At 41.0% G+C, this 25,359-nt stretch overlaps 2 protein-coding genes across 3 annotated transcripts in view; one reads left to right on the top strand and one right to left on the bottom strand.

Moving 5' to 3' along the window:
• Nucleotides 1-742, top strand: part of TOP2B (DNA topoisomerase II beta) — a 62,402-nt gene extending 61,660 nt beyond the window's left edge. For both annotated transcript variants that reach the window (XM_054991250.1, XM_054991249.1), the window contains exon 36: nucleotides 254-742. In XM_054991250.1, the coding sequence (XP_054847225.1) occupies nucleotides 254-412 (159 nt within the window). In that variant the 3' untranslated portion in view covers nucleotides 413-742. The remainder of the gene's footprint in view (nucleotides 1-253) is intronic.
• Nucleotides 743-921: 179 nt separating this feature from the next.
• The window catches only part of RARB (retinoic acid receptor beta), a 138,850-nt gene continuing 114,412 nt past the window's right edge, over nucleotides 922-25,359 (bottom strand). The window contains exons 4-8 of the mRNA XM_054991350.1: nucleotides 24,012-24,172; nucleotides 18,626-18,802; nucleotides 7,202-7,406; nucleotides 3,827-3,985; nucleotides 922-2,197 (exon numbers count right to left, since the gene is read on the bottom strand). Of these exons, the coding sequence (XP_054847325.1) occupies nucleotides 2,001-2,197; nucleotides 3,827-3,985; nucleotides 7,202-7,406; nucleotides 18,626-18,802; nucleotides 24,012-24,172 (899 nt within the window). The 3' untranslated portion in view covers nucleotides 922-2,000. The remainder of the gene's footprint in view (nucleotides 2,198-3,826; nucleotides 3,986-7,201; nucleotides 7,407-18,625; nucleotides 18,803-24,011; nucleotides 24,173-25,359) is intronic.

Here is a 25,359-nt window from a genome sequence, read left to right on the forward strand (position 1 = left end):
GTCTGAAACAACCTAATACTCTTTAGCAACATAATACAGAGGACAATATAATATACAGTTCAGTGGCATTCTAATATTGCATGTGTGTGTGTGTGTGTTAAATTTTTGTCTGATTCAAGACAGAGTGCATGAAGTGCTTTAAAAACAATTTATCACTTTGAATGATATAGAAAAGTTAGAATAATTTTAAAAGAATGCTGCTTGTGACATCATTTCCACTAATAACTTTCTAAAAATACTTTTATTTAAAAAGAAACCGAAGAAGATCTCCTTTGACCAGGACTCGGATGTAGACATCTTCCCTTCAGATTTTGCCTCCGAAACAGCCTCCAGGCCACGGACAGGTCGGGCTAGAAAAGAAGTGAAATATTTTGCAGAGTCTGAGGAAGAGGATGAGTTTTCTATGTTTTAATTAAGTGCCCAAAGAGCACAAAAACTTCCAACAAATATCTTATGTTGTCCTTTTGTCCTTTTCTGTCGCAGACTTTTTGTACATTTGACTTATTTTATGTGATGATTGTAATTGATGGTTTTTATTATCGTGTGTAGGCATTTTAACATTTGGTTCTTACACCTACAGTTTTATGCTCTTTTTTACTCATTGAAACGTCCTGTATTTGTCTGACCGGCTTGTAGAAATGTTCTAGAAAGCTGTGCAAAAGCACACATTTTAACTGTCCTGGTTGCAAATGGCAAACCTGCTTTTTGAAATGAAGTTTAAACATTAAAAAATATAAAACCATCTTTTTGTGTGTGAACGCTGTGGTCAGAGTAACTGTTTTGAACACGGATTTAAAATAAATATATTTTATTCTTTTGCCAGGAGATTTCATGGAAAAAGGTAAACAGTATATGAACATAGAAAGCATTGTTAAACAATCTCAATGTACAAACAAAGCCAGTGAAAATACATCACAGACTTGCTAGAATATATATATAAAAAAAATCCACTAGTGCTTTTAAATGAAACCTAAGAAACTGACACTTTAGGGAAAAAAAGTAATCACTCTACCACATTTTTCACTCTGTTTTATGGTGATTAACGAAGTCAATAGAGGCAGATTCTCTCCTCTGTATTTGGGTATCTAGTGACAGGCCCTTGGTGCCAGGGAGGAAGATTTGGGGGCTGCACTTAGAACCTCCAGGGTATTTTTCACTAGTGTCACCAATTCAGAGGTAGTGAGTATGCCTGGTCATTATTCCATGAAGTTTGTGAACAAGTAAACAACAACAACAAAAATCCTGTAACACTGGAAAGTGTTTCTGCCTTGAAGGCTATAATTGACATAAAAATTTAGTATTTATTTTTAAATGCAGTCAACCAAGTAGTAAATTTAAAGTGACATTAACAGCTGAACAAATTACATCCAAATAACTGATCTGGCAGTTACACTTATACAGAAGTTCCTTCTGCTAGTGCAGTGAATTTCTTTGTATCTTTTTACTGGGAAAGAAATACAAACTGAGGGCATAAAAACAGCAAGGATGAGTTTACATCCTAGCAAAATTAGAATGCTGCTTTTAGAGCTTATGCACTGGGACATGTAAGTCAGTCCATCTTCTAGACGTGATGTCTTGAACAGCTTGTGTACACAAGGGAAAAAAGAAAAGCACTGAACATCCAGTACAGAAAGTACAGGCCCATATAGCTGTATGTACAAAGTTGTCCGAAATAGTGTAACCATAATTTTAACCACTAGTTTGAGAGCTTTCTTATCCCTTGCAATATTGGATGTTCAGAAGAAATGACTGAAGCTTAACTAGTTCCTTGACATGAAATAATATTTCAAAAAGTTGTCTTTTCTAGTTAAGCTACAAGGTGTCTGTGTATGCACGTGTGTACATACATATATTATATGGATTCATATGAACATTTCTTGGTCCTTGCTGGATTTTAGTGTGTGTTTATTGTTAGGTCCAGAAACTAAGCAGCAGTAAAAATGTTTTTGTTGAATGTCATCCCTGTACATAAAGTGTTAGGAATGTATCTGGAAAATGTCTTATTGCACTAGTGGGGATTGACTGACACTGCTGTTATCCACTGAGCTTGGGGAGATGCTAGGGCTGTGCTCTGCTGTGGTCCCAGTTGAGCTTGGTGTCAGTGGTTCATGTCCCTCTGAGTTCTCCAACATTTCTTGGATAAGAGGTGGCATTGATCCAGGGATTTCCATTTTCAGTGTAATAACACGTTCAGCACCTTTAAAAAGAGAAAGCAACGAATACATTTTTAGTCAGTCTAATCAGGCTTCCTTGCATAGAGGACAGAGACCCAACTATTCCAGACAACTGAATTCTCTTAACCGTGGACGGAAGCTAGGCAGTCTGCAGAGAGGAGCAGGAAGGTTGCTCAGTACCAAGGTAATTGTCCCAAGAGGGGGGTTCTGGCTTCCCTTCGCACAGACCTGGTGAATGGCTGGTACTTTTAATTCTGTTGTGAAACATGCCAATTAGGTTATTTTTTAAATACACAAAAACTCCTAAAAGCCGGCAAGGGGCGGGGGGGGGGGACACCTGCATTCTGTAGCTTTCAGCCACACAATGAGCTGAATTACCACCTTGCCCCTGTTTCCTTTGGATTTTCGAACAGCTGCATGTTGGAAATGTTTACTGCATGGACACTGACTAATTTTGCATGGAAACTTTTCAAGCAAAGACATTTTGAAATCTTTCTTCTGCTTGAAAGGCCTTTTTTGCATAGGAATTTTTCTTTATCGAGACTATAAACAATAACATAAAAGCTATAGACAACAAACAGAAGATAAAAAAACAACATTCTAAAAAGAAGACACACTAACGATACATAAGTGAAAAAAGAAAAAAAAAGCCCTTAAACTACAGATTGCTTGAAAGGCCTTTTTCACACACTATGTAATCCACCTTGAGTCTCAGTGAGAAAGGCGGACTATAAATAATATAAATTAATTTGTTAGTGCAGGTTTTGGTGCAAATAAGCTCTTACATGACAGTCTAATAGGGTTGTACTTAAACTCACTGATTGCAATAGGCTTAAACACACCTGACTCTGTGGTGGATTGTGTTTGGATTAACAGACGTGCTGTTCACATGATTACATGGCCGACACACTGGATAATGATAGCAATATATTGGGAGACAGGGATCCTATTGAAATACAGGGTAATCTGCACAGAGATAGTGTTTAAGCATGATTTTGTTGTTCGAATTTAAATCCATGTGATGTCCTCTCAGCAGCAGTTGTGGAAAAAACAGCTCATAAAGTGGGTGGAACATTTAGCCATCACCATTCTAAGGATGGCTTGCTGTCTCTGCCAAACATTTTGTAATCCTTTGTCATCAAAACAGGCCATTGTAAAGCTGGGAAGGAAGAGGTGGGGTCAGGTGTAACCTAACAAGCAGGGTAACAACAGATAGCAGGTATTCCTTGGATAAAACAGAACTGTTAGAAATTCCTGAAATCTCTGTTTTTGTTTAATCCTTCAAAAATGGTCTTTTATTTAAATTTTGTGTCACATTTTTAAGTGATCAAGTGAGACTATGAACTTTGTGACAACATGAAAAAAAGTCATCGGTGAAGCTGTTGGTTGACTTCATCAAGGCGTTGCAGCTCATTCAGCGTGTAGCTAAGGTTAAGTTTATCCATACACCTCAGTAGCTGAATACTGCAACTGAAGCAAGCTATGATTTGGGAATCATAGCAGTGCAAAGCACATCACCTACCAAGTGTAAACCTTTAGTTGCTGTAAGGAACTCTTAGGTTCTGTTTTCTGTTTGTTCAAAGCAAAAAAACCCAAACAAAAACCTCGAACAAATAACCCTGTATGGAGGATACTGTGGTAACGTAGCGTACCTTTTGCACTGATACTACGTAGATCTGTGATTTTCATTAAGATCTTTGGAAACATATGAGGCTTGTTGGGTCTTCTCTTTCGTATGTATATTTTGAGAGCCTCCAGTAACGGCTCCTGTAGCTCATCCACTTTTGCTGGTTCTTCAAGGTCCTGACGATCTGGGCCAAAGTATACAAATATTACTAACCCCCTTATTAGACATAAGATATTACACAACAAAGAGCTATACAACTGCACAGCAGTAACTGGTTGATGCTATTCTACAAATTACAACCAAATTCTGCTTTAGCTCTCTGATGGTCATTGATCCTCTTGGATTTCCATGATCCAATCTGAGCCAGTTGGCGCAGCAACTACTCTTGTGAAGTTCATTGGTCACTCCTCAGTAGATGAGGGATGCTAGTAGAGTATGGTTTCATTACAGTCTTTCCCAAAACTTGCAAACAAATATTGGCTTGTATTTACTTTAAAAGCAATAATGAATTATTACACAAACGATATATTTGTAAAATAACCACATGATTGCATACTTCTCTTTACTAGTTAAGTTTTATCCCTTGATACAAAAGCAATGGTATTACCTATATGTGCCAGAAGGTGGCAGTAACATACTAAAGTAAAGGAAGAGCCATTTATACAAAAAAATGTATAAAGACTGGAAAAGCATCACTAACTCTAACAGCTGACAAGTTTTGCTTAGAGAGAAATTTGAGGCATACTTGAATAGTCTTTTTCAAATAAATAATCTTGTATGAATTTTATTATAAAGATAAGAGTAGTTGTAGGTTTAATTGTATATGGCTAAAGGCTGTCACAATACAAAGTTAAGAACAGTAAAAATATAAATCTATCTTACAAGCATAAAATACAGTTATTAAAATAATAAAAATAAAATACAATTAAAATGGAACCTTAATAAATACCAGATAGTTATGAAAACAGTTAGGTTTCTGAGGAAACAATCTTGGCCCTAATCTTTTTTGCAGCCAAGGCAAACAGGGTATATAAAGACAAGATCAGAGAAAGTTCTGGGTGGATGAGATCACACAACTTGAGTATGTATGAAATAATTAGTACATTATAAAAACAGAATAAAGGAATATTGGGAATCATTTCAAAGTCCTTAGCATGATGACATCTTCAAAAATTGAGGCACCAGAAAGCATAATAGTGAAACACATGCTTGCCTCATATTTTCAGATTAACACGTTTTCTATTTTATCAACTGCTACAGGTCACTGTAATGTCATTTGCATTTTACAGACATCTCGACCGAGAATTATGAGTAGTAAAGTCTGACTTTCTTCACTAGCTAAATTCTTCTAATAAGGGGAGCTCCATGCTTACAAATAAGAATATATGAAGCTGTCACACTGAGTCAAGCCAAAACAGACTTGATGCTGATGATCCATGAATCGATCTTTAAGTAGCTTCAAAAGGGCAATAGCAGCTACGTGGCATTCTGATTCAAACATGGTCACTGGAGAGAGGACGTAATTTTCCTCACAATTTCAAGACTGCCCCTTTCCTCTGCTACTGTTAGCCTTCGGGGGACAGGGGACAGAAAGAGGGCTTGACTACCCACACCCAACAAGGATGTTTGGATTTTGGTGCAACTTAATACTAGTCTTTTTTCAGTAGTGAGAAATTATTAAAAGTCCCAAAGGAAGAAAGCTATTAACCTAAGGTAGCAGACATTCAACCTGGGATGTCATGTTCATACTTGTTAGGAAGGGGCAGGGACATGGGGAGTACTATTTGGTGACATCACACTGGTCTAGAAATCACCAGACACTCTATGGTAAAATCACAGAGTTTCCAATGATTCCTAGAATGGTGTGATTCCGGGTTTTTTTCTCCAGATGTAATGCCATCACCCAATTGAGATTTTTTTTTAAAAAAATCCCTCTTGCTGGCCTCTGGAATGCTGGTGGGCAATGGGGGCTTTCCTGCCCTCATCCGGCAAATGGCAAGTGTCTTCGCAATGCCATATAAGTCTCTTCACAATATATGTTCTAAGACTTGGCCAACCTCAAGACCCATTATCAGTTGCTAAATCTGAGTAATAATTAGGATGGAATATTTCGTTAAATGATGGAGAATACTATGAAACACATTTTGCAGTCCTCACTTTTGGTGAAGTATCATTTCAAAAATGTGGGGACTGGGATGGAATGCTAATAATGAAATAATGCAATCTAGTGTTTATAACCTGGGTGGAAGAAGAATCAACACTCAGGATATACAAATGAACCTATTATATGTGTGGAGCAGGGGGGCTTATAGCTTGGCAGAACTGTCATGATCACCCTTCTCCCACCTTAAAAAAGTGCAACTGGGCACAGAAGAGACTATTAACAGCCCTGAGAAAATTAGTACTAAAACTGGGATTATAAAGAGCAGAGGACAGGGTAGCTAAATACTTAGGCTTACTGTGGGCCACAGGATTTGGGAAGAAACAAAGGAGTTTGAAGGAGGCTGTTTATTGTACTAAATATGTGTACTTGAAAGAAATATCACTAAGTTAACATGAACTTGCTTCCTAGAAATGTGTTTAGGACATCAGCCTTGATGCCTAGATTTTGGCTTATGCATGGATTCTATCACATCGTTACCCTCGTGCTTCTCTCCAGCCACTGCAGAGGCCTTCCTCCATTGTGCGGGTTGCTTCCTCTGCTGCTAGCACAAGATCAGTGTTTTTAAATAAGCCTATATACACATGGAAGTGCTACCAACCGAGGAAAAGATCACAGTAGCAGAGGAAAGCCTCCAGTGTCTGGAAAGAAGCACAAGGGAAATGATGTCATAGGAACCAAAGCTTTGATGTTTTTTAAAAAAATGACTTCACAGAAATTCCTGATGCCCAATTTAAATGGTGAGACCTTAAGTGACAGGAATCCATTTCCTTTTGTAGGATGCCTGCCAATCCCTTAAGCTTTATGGCATAGCGAGAGAGATAAAAATAAGAAGAAGGTTGGATCCAGTCAGTTCTTTCATTCAACCTTTTCTGATTCTCTTCCCTGATTCTTGTCCCTGGCTCCGACAGCTTTGGTACATGCAGGTTCCATGATCCCCATCATAGCCTTTTTGAGTGATCAAAGGATACCCCCTCCTTCCTTTTTTCACCAGCAGAAAATCTGATTGGAGCCAAACCATCATATCCCCATTGCTTGGCCTAAATAAATTCAACAGAAAAGTTTCTTTGAGAGGTAACTTTGTACTAGACCCCAAAGACTGTGTGTACTTGTTTAATCTGGTATCTCTCTTCTGTGCACATTTCAGCAGAATACTGAACCAATGCAGACCAAACTACTGATGGAAGTTGAGGGGCAAAGCCCTCCTCTCAAATTCCCAAACCTATGCAGTTCACACACCTCCACAGATTAAGCAGATGGCACTAAGCAGGCCTGTTTCTGTGTCGTCCATTTCTAAAGGCAGGAGCTGATTGGCAAACGTGAACACAAGGTCAGTCAGAGGACCAAATCCAGCGTTGTGCATCTGCGTTCGATTTAGTGTAAGGCCGTCTGAAAATGTCATAGTGTCTTGTTCTGGGGTATATCTTGTGCAAATTCTAAGGATCTGAAAAGAACAGAATTAATGGTAGAGCATTTGGCTATACTCTATGCACTCATGAAGTATATTATGGACATAGGGTTGGATGCAAGGTTGGCTTTTTCATTCAGTCTTCCCCAGTTATCCTTACTGCAACCCCTATCCCACATGACTTTAGTTTATACTGTACCACATACTGTCCTGCACACATAACAAATGATACTGTGGCCTAGACCCCCATGTGTTCCTACTGGTTCCCATTGCAGGGGGGCAGTAAGCATAACAATGAAGCAGATCATGCAGTTCACACTGCAAGACTTGATAATCTAAAAAGGGTCCATGGCATCTGGATTCTCTTTTGCCCCCGAAACCACAGCTTGGCTTGTGCTGCGTTTACAGAATTTATATGAGTTCCTGTATTGAGGGTTGAACACAGGAAAGGAGGGGTGCCAATCCCTGAAACCACTCAGTCAATATTATGATGCAAAGAGGCTTTGCTGTACAAGTTCAGATTTTGGTGGAGAAGGTGGTAAAAGGATGCCAACTCCCTCATATCCTACAATGTCATTTATAAATACGTATGGTACTTTATCCTTTTGTCTTGCAATGCAAAAAGCCATAAAAATAATAAGGTTTTTAAAATCCCTGCAGCTATGGCAGGGGTTCCCAATCTCATTGAGCTTATGGGCACATTTAGTATTCTGAGAACATACAGTGGGCACCATCAGTAACTGGCTGTTATGGAGGCTGGGACAAATATAAAAAGGCTGCTATGTAGGCCAGGGTCAAACACAGAATGACTGTCATGGAGATCGTGGGCTCTGACAAAACAATTGCTATGAGGTTCTGGGGCCAATCACAATGTTGGGAGGTTCCAAGCTAAGCATCCTTTTACAGTGGAGGCAGCAGTTTCTGAATGGGAGCTTCTCTGCAGAAGCAAAGCTGATGCCTCCTCAATTCTTCTGAAGCACTTTAGTTCCAATGAGGTGGAGGAAACCTAGGACGCTGGCTATTTGTTTTGGGGAAGAAGCAACTGGGCACTAGAACATCTACTGGAAAGTACCATAGAGCGGAACTACAAGTGACAAAAGGCACAGGTTGGACACTTGTCAGCTTCCCTCAAGTTTTGATGGGAAATGTAGGCAGCCTGGCGGAATGTTGGACAAGTGACAGTTGAAAAGTCCATTGGACAGCAGAGAGCCAAGCTGTAAAACCAGGATGCCTACATTTCCCATCAAAACTTGAGGGAAGCTGACAAGTGTCCAACCTGTGCCTTTTGTCACTTTCAGAGCGGGACCACAAGTGACGCCTGACACAGGTTGGACACTTGTCAGCTTCCCTCAAGTTTTGATGGGAAATGTAGGCAGCTTGGTGGAATGTTGGACAAGTGACAGTTGAAAAGTCCATTGGACAGCAGTCAGAGAGTCAAGCTGCAAGACCAGGATGCCTACATTTCCCATCAAAACTTGAGGGAAGCTGACTAGTGTCCAACCTGTGTCAGGCGTCACTTGTGGTCCCGCTCGTAGTTCCGCTCTTAGAGTCCATGAACACCACTTTGGGGTTCACTGGACTACAGAATGTAATCATTCTCAAGCCTACTGATTCATTTCTTTCTTTTAACATCTCTCTGGAAAACTGGCATAGACCAGAGCTGTTTCCACACGTCTTTCCCTTGCGGAAAATTGTACAAAACGTATGGAACTACAGCGTCTTCATGGCGCAATTTCCCATCATGACTCCGTTTCGTGACACGATTTGCGATGTCGTCGTGCAAGGAGACAGAGTCATGACAGGAAATCGTGCCATGAAGATGCTGTCATTCCGTAAGTTTTGCGCGATTTTCCGCAAGGGGGAAAGACGTGTGGAAACGGCCCATCAAAAATAACTGGCATTTATATCTTGGCCAGCTATTAATAAACTATTGCTGAGATAAAGAAATGATCCGTTTTCTACAGCTTTTCTTCTGCAATAGACTCAAGAAGAGGGTGCAGTGAAAAACAATGTACAGAGAAAGCAATGGGGATGTTTACTCTTGCTGCCAAGATTAGCCTGAATTCAGGTAATATAAGCTGCTTCCTGTTACTACTTGGGAAGAATGTGGCCTCCTTGGGTTACACATAATATACCAGTGCTTACACAGAAACCTGGCTTATTCTGATGCAAGATCCTTTCTCTAATTTTACCATTGCTCCAATAATTGACTGGAATCTGCTTTTATCTCGCAGGACAAACAGGATGCTTTCTTGATGACTTATTTATGAACAGCAGGAGTAGAGCAAACAAACCCTAGAAATGCAGAGCTGGCAATATTCATTTACGATATCTCGGTTCAGCTACAATTTCAAAACTTCTCACTATCCTGTTTTTCACATTGAAACAGACAAGCAAACACAACTCCAGGAGGAGAAATATCAATGAGGGGGGACCCAATTCACATTCTTTTGTTCTTTCTAGCTCATCAGAGTCATGCTTCCTGCCCAAGCAATTGGCTTTGCTTTAACGATGGAAGTGCACAGTAAGGAAATGCAACCCAATGGACAGAAAAAAAAATAATTTCTTAAGGGCAACATGGAAACCTTCCTGGATGTTTTCCACTCAGCAGTTGACTGGCATCAAGGTTGCCCCTTTTACTCTCAACTTTTCCTGGCGAAAGATACAAGCAAGAAGTGGGCAGGAGTTTTGGGAAGGAAGGAAGGAAGGAAGAACAAGAGATCCAATAAGTTGTTCTTTTGTTGTCTGGCGCATCCTTCCTTAAATGTGGTAAAAGATAACTTCGCAAAATATTAAGGATAATAACAAATGAACTATTAATTTTTTAATTTGGTTTTGAATCAACTAAATTTGATTAAAATGCAGACAAAACAAAAAGTGTTCTTTTTAGAGATGAAAAAGGAGAGATTTTTCCCCCTTAAGTGTGAAATAACTTTTAAATAAACAAAAAAAATGCCATTCAGTGTTCAGAACAGGCAGCATCCTGCCAATTATTTCCACTGATGGGTGTGGAGGGGGGAATTTTTGCCAATGCCAATTCTCCTCTCCCAGCGGACCTCCAACTCCCCCCTCATGCCGTTCCTGAGGTCCCCCATCCTCCAACAGCAGCATTTTTGTGAACAGTTTTGGCTGCAGTGGGGTGGGAAGGCAGAGAAGTCTTCCTCTGCTGACAGAAATCCCTTTTGTCAGCAGATATTCTGTAGGATACAAATAATAGGTCCCTGTTAATATTTCACAAACTCAACAAAAATCAGTGGCCTAAGAGAAGTAATACCATCAAATATACCCTGGGTTTTTTTTTCAATACATTTGAGTCCCAATCCAACAATCTGTTCCAGGTGTAGAAATTCTGAACAGCTCAGAGAATTCTGAAATCTAGAGAACCATCTGAACGTACAGCTCCTCTTGACTGGGACAATGGGCTCAATGCAGAACTAAATGGTGAAATGGCAAAACCAGAGGTGGCAAGAAGGACTTAACAAGCTGGTCCCCACATTTCTTAATGCTCCAGTCCTAACATAAATGTTTCCCCCCCACAGAGAATACCACTCAGCCTCTAAATTAATAGCCTGATTCTAATCTTCCCTAGCTTTTCCCAAAGTTACAGGGATTACAGATGTAAGAAAACATTCAATTCAAGTTTACTGATCACAGAGGAAACTGCTTTCTCCACATGTGGCCAATAGGCAATTCAATTTAATCAGGTTTTCAGAAGAACATCTTTTAAATTCTCAGATTTGAAAATTGACTTATGAAATCCTTACACCCATTGGTTTTGCCTTCTTTTTATTTTGTGGTGTGACCTTTTTTCTGAGTGAGAATCTGTCAACCCAGTGCACCGCACACACATAGGCACTGTATAGGCTTCCCAGGTGCTCGTCAGTGGCTGTCAAACTCCTGTTGATGGGTGCCAGTTGTAGGCATCCCTGAGGAAGTGCCGCATGCCCAATGACATCGCTGCTGGTCTAAAAACGCTGTTTGGGGCCAAATCAGCCCTGGTGTGATGACACTGCCTCCGGTCACAGTTGAAATGATATATTCACCTAGCTGTAGGATTACAAACGTATGTAAACAAGGCTCCAAGTGTCTGTGAACCCCCCTCCCCACACGCTGGTTGCCAACAGTGGTACATGTTTATAAAACAAAGGAGAGAAAAATGATGTAGGCTACTTTGGGTCCCCACTGGTAAGGAAGGTGAGGTATAAACAAACAAACAAATGTGCCTCCATGTACATACACAGCTTCACCAGGAGATGGCATCTGTTGTTCCCTCCATTTTTACTACAAAACCACATTTTCACTAGGCCACCACTACACCTACTTTCTGATGCTTTCAGAGGCCTCAACAAGTCCAGAATTGCTTAAGCTGTAAAGTAGTCTCACAACTATTTCACCATATACTTACACTGGGGCAGTACAAAGGAACTAAAATTGCTTTAAAAAGCAGTTTTTTAAAAAAATGGCAGAACTTTATGATAGGCAAAAAACCAGGCAAACTTTAAAAAAGAGCAATGCTTCCTATTTTAGAAAGTTGCACGTCAAATTGCCTAGTCTGCTTGACCACACAAAAAATATTAAACGGGCAGGGAAGTTTTCCAAATAAGTTTCAGAACTATGTTATCATCAGAGAGGCATTTGTTGAATTTACTGGGACAGCTCAAGGGAATTTTGCAGGAAATTGCTTTTCCTGCTAGAACTGCCTGACATGGAAGGAAAAAGGCATATCTCCACAATGGAAGGGGCTAGAGTCTTACTTTTTTTAAAATGAGAGCTGGGAATGTAGAGAATCTGTTACACCTATAGTTACAATGCTGTAGTGCTTCAGCACTAGTCTACATGGATTCAAAAAAAGGGGGACATGCTGGAATTGACAGGAAAATAAAAAGTGGTACTGTCAGAAGCACTACAGACAGTACTCCATAGCAAATGAGAAGGGCATTGAAAGCCTGAGAATGGAAAAATGGGGTTTTCAAAAAGGACTCTGGCTCAACTCAGCATTGCTAATGAGACACAAGCAGCTTTCTCTGAAAAGGTTAAAAAAACCCAGGTATCAACTGGCAGCCAAACTGGTTCCATCTGAAATGGCGGGAAAATCCACTGGCAACCAGCAGCCAAAGCAGATTACAATGGCTATGTGAAAAGGGCTATGAACTTTAAGAAACAAATAGTAATACCACAGAATACCCTCCCACACAGGCCATAACAACAACAACAACAGTGTGCTTGTATACCGCTCTTCTAGACCGATTCGTGCCCACTCAGAGTAGGCGAACATAGTCATTGTTATTCTTATCCCCACAATACAGCTGGGGATTTGGGGCTGAGAGGAGTGGCTTACCTACGGTTGTTAGGTCCCTATAGTCTCCTGAAAGTGGGGGGGGGGGGGAGTCCTGGCACTTACCTGAAGATTAATTCCCACAAATGCACAAAGTGTGCACGTGCTCCCAGTGCTGACACAATGATGTCACTTCTGGGAAGTGATGCCAGCAGCAGCCTTGTTTCCACACTTTGCACGGGGCCAATTCAGCCATTTGGGGGACAAAGTTGGCCCCTGTGAAGCATGAGAACATGCCTGCCGCTGGGCACAATAACTGACACTGGGCACAATAACTGAACATGCCTGCCGCTGGGCACAATAACTGACACTGTCACGCCCACCAGGAGCATGCCCGCTGCATGCTTGCACAGGAAGTTTCTTGCTTCCTGGACCTATTCCCCGTGCCTTTCCCCCTGCTGGCCAGATAAGGGGGGGGGGGCAGAGGCTGGGAGCAGGGGATCTCCTGCCCCCACCAGGGGACTGGCAAGATGTATGAGAGGAAGGGCTATGTTAAAGGCCAAAATGGAAAGTCTTTAGGAGTCAATTTTTAGGATTGGCTTTCTGTTGCTTATCATTAGCCTATGCCTTACCCGTTGCCATAAGATAGAATTGGAGGTGGGGAACTTTAAACCATACGGTTCTAAATCAGATTTGTGCTGTTTTAACAAGAGACGTGTCTAATGCTGAGACAATAGTTTAATCAAGACAAAAGAAAATCAAAAACTATTTCCTCTGTTTGACAAACGTTGTCAAATGTTTTTTTCTGGTGCTACTGAAACCATCAAAATGTGGAGGTCTTCAACTTGGATTTGGATATGTTGTTCAGTACTGAAGAGAGAAATGCTCACCTTCTCTCTCTCTCTCTCTCTCAAGGGTTGCCAGTTCCCGCGGAGCCCAAACTGGGGGATAAGGGGGTAGGGGGCAGGCGCATTGGGAGTACTCACCTTGTGCATGCACAGTGAGCTCCAGAGCACTTTTGCGTCATGCTGGGAAACACATCATTCTCGGTGCAACAAGGAAGTGAAGGCTCCCGCATGGGGCTGATTTGATAAAAAATAGGGAATGGTATAATTCCTGGCACGACAAAGAAGTGCTCCAGAGCGTGTGGGAGCCTATTCCCCGAGCCCTTTCCCCATGCCAGCCAGGTAAGAGGTGGCGGGGTGGTGGTGGAGACTGGGAGTGGGGTGACTGATAACCGCCCCCTCTCTTGCTCTCTGTATGGATGTGTATTTATATTCCCCACCCTCCATCCCAAGGCCCTATCCTGCAAGAAAAGATCCAGAGAATGTTAATAAAGCTTGTGATTTTAAGAACAGGGATAAGAATGGGGATAGGTAGGGTATGCCCAGAAGCAGGGCTTTTTTTCTGGGAAAAGAGGTGGTGGAGCTCAGTGGTGGAACTCAAGACCACACAATGACATCACCTTGGGGCAGCTGGAACAAGGGGGGAGATTTTTTAAGTTTAAATTGCTGCTCGGCGGCGCAGAGGGCAATCTAAACTCCCCTCTGTCTGGAGATCAGGGGGCGGGGCCACCGGCCATGTGACCATTTTTAAGAGGTGCTGGAACTCCGTTCCACTGAATTCCCACTGAAAAAAAGCCCTGCCCAGGAGTACATACACAAAAGGAAAATACAGTATGAAAGGATGTCTGTTGAATACTGACGTTGATGGGGGGCGGGTGCTGTTGTGGCGTGCATTATTGCTGGATGGTATCCAGCACTCCATCTTGAACCTTATACTCTTGACCAGGGTATAAGACAATAACAAAGGAATAACAACTCCTATCTGGATGCATTGTCCTTATTATATTCATGCTGTTCTATGGGAGAATTTCAATGAATTCACTCCATGGTATTTTATATTACATCTCAGTGTCTATTTTGTGCTAGGTCATGTATTTGTGATTTATTTGTTATGTTGATAGAGTGTTCTTTATGAGATATATATATATATACCACTGAGGAAGGCCTCTGGGCTGAAATGCGTCTGGTTTTTGGTTCTGTACATACAGAGATGAAATGAACTGATTTATCTGTATATGAGTGATTTTATTATGTATATATACAAGGTTTTAGCACTTCTATGTTGAACCATATTGTAGATATTTTTATATTCAACTTACATATTTTATTCTGATTAATTAAATTATATACCCATGTTTTAAATCTTTTCTCTTACAATCATAATTATATTTTATTTTTTTCTTTTGTTTCAACCCCCTTGGTTACCCTTCATTTGCAAGGCTGCTGTTTTTTCTCCCCTTTTTTCATCCTTACCAGGCGTGTTATATTAACCATGTCCTTGTGTGGTCAGAATGCATGCACCCCCACAACAGCGCACCATCAACACAAATATTCAACAGACATCCCTTCACAATTCTAAATTTCCTTAGGAAACCCCATCGTGTCTCCTCTACGAGGGAAAACAATCTCCCAACATGGTAATGTGCATCGTCGGGGGCCAAATGAAGGAAAAGGGAGTGAAGAAGGTGCCCAGCGCTGCTGCCAATGTGTTCTGCCATGTTATTAAATATAAACAGGGGTGGATCTACTATGAAACTAATGAAGCTTAAGCTTCAGGGCCCCTGATCCTGGAGGGGCCCTGAAACAACTTTTTTTTAATGAGTGGATTTTCCAACAAAATTGATGTTGTTTTTTAAAAGTGTTTGTTATTAAAATAAGCTATTTTAGTGACAGAATCATAAGTCAATGGGTTGAAGTACTTAATATTGACCTTAGAATATGCTCTAATACCTGTTTCATATGGCCTCAAAATGTCCCTGTAACTGGTCAAATTTCAAAATTTTCTCAGGGGCTTGCAGCCCCCGAACTCCAAACTGTATAGGCTTGCTAAGCTCACCAGAATCTAATCTGGGGGGCCCCCATAACAGTTCAAGCCTCAGGGTCCTAATGTAGGTCCGGCACTGAATATAAGGCACAAAGCCAAGCTGTTCTACCCAAGGATAAAGAGGATGGATCTTAAGCAACCAGATTTACAAATGATTGTGTCTGGCAGCTGACAAGCATTCCTGGGAAATGACAGGCTGAAAATAGAAGGGAGGCATCTTAAGAGGGAAGGGTTGGAGAGAAGTTAAGCTATGTAAACTCTTGCTGAACCTTGTTTTTAAAAAAACAACCACCAATATATTAACCATTTGTTAAGTTGCCCTCTCAACTACGATTTGGCTCCCTTCTCATATCTCTGGTGTGGAATATACTTCAGATCCATGTCATATCTTACAAATTACTGGGGCAAGAAATATTTAACTAGGTCTTATCATAACAGCGCTGCTAACTATGGCAGGCATGCAATTGGTAATAAATGGCTCTGTCTCATGAAGGGACCACACACAATAATGAGAAGACAGCCAGGGAATGAATGAAAGCTTGTAAGAAAAAGGGACAATGAGAATCTTGGGAACTGCAGGGCAACCTCCACTTTCCCTCTCCTTCTCTGTCATAATCTACCACTATGGTCACCCCGCACCCATACATCAGTGTCCTACAGGCTGGGCCCTTCACAACTGCTTATGACAAAACAAAAGTAAAGGTCAGAGCAGCTAATACTTTCCTCCTTTACAATAGAAAAGAGCAAGAGTATTGTATTGAAATGTACTTACTTGATACTGATTGTATTAACCTCATACTGGCTGATTCCGCACATGTTGGATAATGCACTTTCAATGCACTTTAGCAATTGTTCAGAAGTGGATTTTTTTGTTTCACACATGAAAAATTCAGGTTCAAATGATCTCTAAAGAGGATTGGAAGTACATTATCCAATGTGTGCAGAATCAGCCAGTACTGTGTAATCCGCCTTGAGTCTCAGTGAGATAGGCGGACTATAAATGACATAAATAAATAAATGAGTCCAGTAGCACCTATAAGACTAACAAAATACCTTACCATAAATTTTGTTAGTCTTATAGGTGCTACTGGACTCTTGCTCTTTTCTACTGCTAACATAGTTATCCATCTTGAGCTATATCCTCCCTTGGGTTTTGTAGGAACTTCTGGTGGCTTCTGAGATTTCACTTCTGCAAGAAATTTTCCTGAACAAACTCTTGTCCAAGCCCAACATAATATGTACAGTGTCCAGAGCCACCCAACAAGGGGCTTCTAGAGACAAGAAATATACAGCAAGAGCCGAGATTTCCACAAGCCTAGCTCTGGTCCCAGGTGAAACAGAAAAAGCAGGTGATGCCTTTTCTTCCTTTGTCCTAAATCCAAACGGAATATATTGTGCAATTCATCTTTGATACGGTATTTCCTCATAGTAATTCTTTGAGGACAGCAGAGGTAGAGTTAAGATCTAGGTTCGTTCCTTTCAGATTTAAGAAACTTCCATATTATCTACCATGGCAACACAAATTGTGACAAGAAAATATGAATTCTGTGGCCTGCATTTTTCATGCAAATTAAGCCAGTTTACATAGATTTGTTTTGCATAAATTTTTCTGCTTGCACCAGTCATAGAAGGGGCAAAACTATAGGGTACTAAAATTCCATCCCTGATCACTAAAAATCCTACTCTGCCCTCCTCAAATTTTGGAGACTACATCACTAACAGTCCCAAATGTTCACTCCTTACAGCTATCCAGGGACAAGTTTGTCAACACTACCTTGTGAAATCCCTGGAGATTTGGCAGTTGTGCCTGGGTGGGGTGGGGTGAGCTCAGCAGGGAGGTGATGCCATTAAGTCTCCAGGCAAACTAGTCTCTGTAGTCTGGAGATCAGTTCCATATCCCTCCTAGCTGTAGCGCATGGGCAGAACACATGCTTTGCATACAAAATGTCCCAGGAATTTCCACTTAAAAGGCAGCAGAGCCGTAAAGGATCTCAGCATGACAACCAGGAGAGTAAGCATTAAATAGGCACATCATTGGCCTGACCATATAAGACAGTTCATCTTTTAATATTATAAGTCTGTAACACGTAGGCATCAAAGTGAAATTCAACTAAGCAAGAAAGGGAAAACTCCCCTTGTGGAATGATTACTCAGTGCAGTCACACAGTACTTAATTGCATAAAATTCAAATTTAAAGTGCAAAGTGCAATAAATATGTGCAGTACAAGAAGTGAGATTAATATAAATATACACAACAAATATACACCATAAATGATCATAGATGCGACATCCAAGATACAATACAAAATTCACACAGTCCCTAAGAAGCTGGGCTTAAAAAAAAAAGGTCAGTCTCTATAGTCACTGTCTTCCTATTCTTTATTCCACAGGTCAGCAATATGTGCTCCTATCAAGATGCTCCTGGTCATCAGGTAAGTGAACAAGTCCTCAGTAGCTTCCTCAGTAGCTTATATGCAAGATAAATAAATGGTTTTCCTTCCTTTCCATATGCAAATGACCAGTCCAGGGGAGTCAAGGGAGTCCCACCCTACTAGCTGCTAGCTGAAGGCCAGTTTTGTCTGTCTTTCTCAAGGGCATATTAAATAATAACAGTCAAGGTGTTTTGAGTCTTTGGCTAGTAGGGCAGGACTCTCTTGACTCTCCTAGACCAGTCATCTGCAATATGCAATATACGGGGAGGCGGAGGGGTGTTCTTGCTTACTTGTATGTCACCTGTGGCTGCCCCTTTGATTTGGCTTATCAAAGTGATAGTCCACAAATACTTTTAGAACCTACTAGCTCTTATCACCAGGACAAATTCTGCTCGTGGCCATTTAACATTCTCACAACAATTGGGTTCCACCAGTGTGAGCACAAGCACTTTGCTGCTCAGCTTGAAGCAGTTTCAACTGTGTTTGTGCCAGATTAACTCCAAAAGGCCCTCTGAAAAAAGTAAGTCTCATAATGCAAAATGGATGCTGGGTTACATTCACTGGGTCTCTGTCCTGAACATCCATCATAAACTTACAGAAATACACCTGTGAACAAAACCAAACAAAAATCAAGCCTTCTAAAAAGAAAAGATACATACCAAGATGTCCAAGCAGGCGGCTTTAAGTAGTGTGATCTGATCTGCAATGGTCAAACTTGTAAAACCAGGTAACCGTTTTGCAAATTCCACTATTTTAATAATGCACTTTGTAGCAAGTTCACTGAATTTGTCCCAAAGCCCAAGGTCCAGTCGAACTCTATGATCTGCACTAGAATTCTGTAAAGAACAGAATGAAACACATTAACCAACTTCTGCAGCATGATGTAGTCTTTATTCGCAGTTCGCAAAATTTCATTGACCTTTGCCGTTGCAATGCTTTTGTTCTTAACTGCTTCTAGTCTTCCAAAAATTCCTTTCACGCTTCTTGGTTGCTTATGATTAAAGGCACCATCTGCACCTAGGATAAAAATGAATGTAACCATTTCCAAATTCCATTGTCATCTTTCGTTTCCTCCAGTTGTACAATGACTGCATTGAGAAGTATCTTTTTACAGTCGCAGCCTAGAAATTAAAGTGAGTAGAACTGGGATCTACGTTTCTTTGTCTGGGAAAAGGAATTAAATCTCAACTGATGGAGCATCATTTCTACTATATGACATTCTTTTGCACATGCTGTCCAGCACATTAGTTCTCGTTAGTTTCTCTTCTCCATGGTTCAACAATGGTCTTACAGCTCTCTCACAAGTCAATGCTTATGGAAAGAAGAACGAACACTATGACGATGGAAAAGCCCCATGAGTGTTACTGGTGGATGATCTCGTTGTCTCAGGGCACAATTGCTTGAGAGGCATTCGTCTGCCCATAAAAGGTATGTCATGACCTCTACTTAATGCCACAACAGGCAACTCTATTACACATAGCCAATTTTCTAAGCTTTTTCATCTAATTTTATCCAAATTAAATTATCCAGCATGGCTTTTGTAAAGGGAAGTTCTGTCTCATCAACCACTGGGTATTTTCTGAGAGGGTTAACAAAAGATGTGGACATGAGTGATCTTGTAGACATTAGATATTTGTAATTCAAAATATCTTTAATAAAGTTGCTCACCAAAGTCTCTTGAATAAACTAAGAAGCCATGGGATAGGAGGATAAATCCTCTTATGGATTAGAAGCTGATTAACAGTACAATCCTAAGCAGCATTATGCCAGTCTAAACCCATTGATTTCAATGGGCTTAGACTGCAGTAACTCTGTTTAGGATTGCACTGTAAGTGTCAAGAAGCAGAGAATAGGAATAAACAGACAGTTCTCACAATAAATAGTGGGGTTTAACAGAGATCAGTGCTATTTAATTTGTGCATAAGTGATCTGGAATTCAGTGTGAACAGCGACGTTGCTAACTTTGCAAGTGACACCAAATTATTCAAGATAGTAAGAACGAATGCAGACTGTGAAAAGTTCCAAAGAATATCTCCAAACTGGATGAATGGATGACAATATAGCAGATATGGTTCAGTGTAAGTGTAAAGTGATTCACACTGAAGCAAAAAATCCTTATTTTTAATATACACTGATTGAGGGCTGAACTGGCAGTGTTAAGATATCTAAGGGTCATAGTGGCTAACTCGGTATAAATGTCAACTCAGTGTGAAACAGCAGTGAAAAATGCTCGGGATGATTACAGAACAGACTGGAAAAAAACCCCAGCCAATATGTCAGTATAGATCTATGGTGCAACCACATTTGGAACACTAGTACAGCTTTGGTTGCAAATATCAAATAAGATATTATTGCACAGAAAAGATGCAGCAAAGAGCAACCAAAATGATCAAGGGATTGGAACACCTTCCCTATGAGAAAAGTAGTAAGAAAAAGATGCCTCAAGGGGCACATGAGAGAGGTTTATAAAATTATGCATGGGAGTAAAAACTTCATCTCTCTCCTAGAGTTTGTGGGCATCCAATGAAGTTGATGAGAAGTGGAGTCAGAACAGAAAAAAAGGAAGTACAACTTCAACAGTAATTAACTTGTGGAATTCAGTTCCGCGAGATGTAGTGGTGGATATTTGCTTAGTTGGCTTTAAAAAGGGGATTAGATGAATTCATGCAGGATAGGTTCATCAATGCTATCTGCCACAATGACTGTGTTCTAGGCAGTAAGCCTGGCAGTACCAGTTCTGAGGAGCGTCAACGGGGCCTCTGTGCCTGCTTATAGGTTTCCAGGGCATCTCTTTGAGCCAGCGTATGCAAGAGAATGCTGGATTAGATGGACCACCGGTCTGATTAGTGTGACGCTTCTTGCATCCTTATGCAACTCCATGATCATATTAAAGGCCTTCTTTTATTATACACATTAAAAGTGGTGGTCTCATTTTGAGGAAGAGGCCAAGAAATGATAACCTTCCCACCTCCTCATGCTGAAAATAGCTACCTCAAACCTGTGTTTACTACTACTGAAGGAAATGTACAGGTATTCAGGTAAAAGCAGCCTGGAAGCAGTAGCTTTTGGAGGGAAGGGAAAACAGCACAGTTAACTAGCCCCTCCCTCAGTCTCTCACTGGAAGTTGAAATCCAAGTAGCTGCAAATTGCAACCAGGGGTGGGGGGTGTCTTTAAAATGATCAAAGAACTGCACCTAACAAGCAATTTCGTCCTAAAATGAGATTTAGGTAAAGGTAAAGGTGCAAGCATCAAGTCACTACTGACCTATGGGGGGTACGTCGCATCACAACGTTTTCTTAGCAGACTTTTGTTACGGGGTAGTTTACCATTGCCTTCCCCATTCATCTACACTTTACCCCCAGGAAACTGGGTACTCATTTTACCGACCTCAGAAGGAAGGAAGGCTGAGTCAACCTTGAGCCAGCTACCTGACCCCAGCTTCTGCCAAGATCGAACCCAGGTTGTGAGCAGAGCTTGGGCTGCAGTACTGTGGCTTACCACTCTGCGCCAAGGTTAATTTGGGCATGTTTGAGCATAGATCAGCCAGGAGTGTACCAATGCCATACCGGGAGGCTAAAAAAACCAGGACAAGTCTGATGACTGGAAATGAGGCAGAGAAACTGAAAGTTCTGACAGACACCAAAAGTAATTTCTGAGTGTTGTGGCAAAGATGATTTGAGGAGGTCAATGAGGCTAGGAAGAGTTTTTCGGAAAGCATGGAGATATACATTGACAGCAACACTGATCAGTTTCAGAAATAAAGGAGAGGGTTGCTCATATTTATTTTAGAGGCTTTAAATCCCCTCAGCAGGTCTCTCTGAGCATGAGTAATTACTGACAAACAGTTTTAGGTGCGTAGTCCTGTTGGTCTGCAATAGAAGAGCAGGATTTGAGCCCAGTAGTACTTTAGAGACCAACAAGATTTTCAGGGCACAAGCTTTCAAGAGTCAGCACTCCCTTCTTCTGATACTGACAAACAGAAGCTGTTTTGGGACCCCTGTGCGCTACATATAATTTTTGCTCAGGAAGAATAATAGCAGGTAAAACAAGACATTTCCTTCACAAGGCGCCGCCTGTGCTTCTCACGTGGACTTTGTTGAAATGAATTCTGATGCTGAGATTTTTCTTGTGGGCTGTGCTAGGACAATATTTGGCTCAACGATGTTTGCTCTGGACACCAGAACAGTTCCTTTAGTTGGCAAGTATGCTTCGTTAAGGCTTATTTCATATTATCCTCAAGAACCCTGGCGAAGAACTGAACATTCTAGTTGTAATGAAACAGAATTGGTTGCTTACAGGAAAATGGCAGTACATAGAACTGTACAGGGCAGAGACTGGAGCAGGAAATCCTTGTATAATCCATCCGGAAAGAGGACAGTGCATGGAACCAGCAAGTGTGAACAACATCTTTATCAAGATCCTATGAGCTTCCCTTTATCATGCTTACCCGCAACCCACCCCACACCAGAGGAGGATGACATAGTTGCTTTTAAATTGATGTCCTGCATCCTGAACAAAATGTAAATCTAACTGACTGTTACGCAAACCAGGAGGTAGTTAGCAAAGTACAATGTGAACTCAATCTTATATTGCCCTGCTTGCAACATCCATAGGGACTCAGACTGACAACTGTTATGTATACCTTCATGAAAGCTGCAAACAGAATGCATTTTAGCAGTTTTTATTTGGTAATCCAAGCCCTTAATAGTATTGTTGAAAACAGGCATATTTTTAGCTACTCCCTCAATATGGAAAAAAAATATAAATAAAATGGTGTCAGCATCCACACACAGGTCAAAAGATAAAATATGGGATTAATATAAAAAGGTAGGAGAGAAGCAGAAACTCCAGGACTCGCTCTCCATGGGTTCTGAGAAGTATCAAACTGGAGGACTTAAGCTGGATATTTTACTATGGTGTGTTTTACCGAGTGACTTTTCCAAGAGCATTCGTGTGTGCGATTTAAGGACCACATTTCCCATAATGCTGCAATGGAACCCAAATAATAGAATAATACTGTAAGGCACCCTAGTGGGATTTTTATCAACAGAAAAGCCCAATCATGCTGAGGTGAGAGAGTGACACTCCACTGACTGTTCACTTTGTGGACATAACTGGCCTTCCTCAAGTAGATGCCTAAGAAATTCCAAATGAAAAAATGGTCCAATTTAAACATACCCTTAAACATAAAAGGCAAACCGTGTTGCCAACGACACACATTTTATCCTGGTACGCCTGCGCAGGAGCACCAGGATAAAAAGTGTGTTGTGGTCAATATGGGCTCCAGAGCACGCCACAATGGTGGGACAGCCAGGCAAACCAGCCTGTCCCTGCGGAGGACACCGTGGGGGCAGGACAGCCACATGAGCCAACCCATCCCTGCGGAGGCTGGTGCAGCAGCAGGAAGGCCAGGTGAGCCGGCTTGCCCCTCCAGAGCCCAACACAGCAGCGTGACAGCCAGGTAAGCTGGGCCTGTCCCTCCGGAGGCTGGTGCAGTAGCAGGACGGCAAGGTGAACCGTCCCATCCCTCCAAAGGCTGCGCTGTTTTCTAGGGCCCATTTTTTAAAAAACAGGGTCTGTTGCTAGTTGAAACATATTTTCATAAATAAATTTAATTTATGTGTATGTCTAGTTGTTTAGTGAACACATTCCTTACATTTTACGTGGAAGGCCCTAAAATACTCGTTCAGATTCTGGTGTTTTGGTGGAGGTGGAGGGGGGGCTAAGATACTCCCATAACATATAATGGAATTATATTACCCAATGAAACAAGAGGATGGCATCAGATCTCTGGTTATAGTTCCCCTGATGCATCCAGCACCGCTGGTACATGGGTCACTCCTGCTCTCTCCTATGTCTCATACAACTTGGATCATATTGATATATATTTGGGGAACTGTATTGGTATCAATGCATAGATTTATACTGCAGACTTTAATGTTCCTTCCAGTTTGATAAACTTCTATGATTCTGAACCTGTAATGTAAATGCAACCCACATCCTCTTTACACATTTCCAAATGTACTCCACAGAATAGCTCTTACCGTAGTGTATTTACCCAGCTGGCAGAGTGAAGGGAAAGTTTCCTGGTGGGCTTTCCGGATTTTCTCTGTGAGATCATCCAACTCAGCTGTCATTTCATAGTTCTCCATAAGCTCCTGCTTCAAAGGTTCCTTCTTCTTCTTGTTCCTGTCATTTCTGACAGCTGGAGGCAAGAGTGGAGGCACTTCAGACATGGCTATTTAGACTACTCAACGCTACCTTCAGGTAGTTTTTTGATATGGCTATAAACATCAAAATTCAAACATATTGTGAACATAGAACACAGAAAGGAACATAGAAAGGAACAGCAGAAATGCTGGCAATATTGGCTAGCAAAGTGATCAGCTGAATCAAGGTACAAATCTATTACCCACAGGAATACAATATCTGAGAAAGTCTGAAGGTACATTTATTGTGAAGTGTTACTTTTGACATTAGAACTGTCTTGTACTTTGTACCACCCATCCTCCCAAATATTCGTTAACACATATGGATTGAAGATGCAAAAATAAACAGCATTCCTCAGTGCTTAGTTTCTTCCCTTTTGCTCAAGGGCACCTCTTTTTCAATGCAAATATCTCTCACAGATCTCTGAAAGACAAACTAGACACAGAATATCATTCCCCTTATTACAATTCATCTTTGGTAAAACACACAGAATGCCACTTGCTGTAAACTGTCTAAGGTATGTGTTCTATGAACAGTCTCCTCTTAAAATTGGTACATGAGTATGTATGCCTGCCTTGCTGCAAATTCTACTTCTATATAAGAATGTGCCCCCTGGTAGCCAATCATCACTATATTACCACAAAGAAGTCATTCTTTGTGGTACCTTAGAGACAAACTCCAAGAGCTTCTGCATGTAAAAAGCCCATTTCTATGAAGGAGCTGAAATTATGGTAGGGATATGTGCAAGGTTTGAGGCCTACTGGTAAAGAAACCAAACTAAGCATGTAAGAATTGGAAGGACTAATAATAAGCTTACAAAACATACAACCTTGTCCTTTCCACAACAATGGTGTAACTTTATACCCTTGAAAGGAATGGCTAAAATTGATACCCTCCCTGTTAGTCCCTGGCAGTTAGGTCCCTCAAGTTCTCCACAGTTAACACACAGGTGTTCCAGTTGAAGCAACTTAATTAGAGATCCATACAGTTCAAGGTGTTCACATAAAGGTAGCAATTAGCAGAAGTGACTATTCAAAAAAAAGGGCACTACTAATTATAGGGAAACTTCCCGCCCCTTGGGTCCGTTGACATTCTGGCGCGAAAACCCCAAAGGGTTACATGGGAATTGCTTAGTTTAGGTTAGACACAGTACAGAATGAAATCATCTCAGACTCTGAGAAA

Source organism: Eublepharis macularius, chromosome 11 (genome assembly GCF_028583425.1).
Source record: "Eublepharis macularius isolate TG4126 chromosome 11, MPM_Emac_v1.0, whole genome shotgun sequence".
Taxonomy (NCBI): domain Eukaryota; kingdom Metazoa; phylum Chordata; class Lepidosauria; order Squamata; family Eublepharidae; genus Eublepharis; species Eublepharis macularius.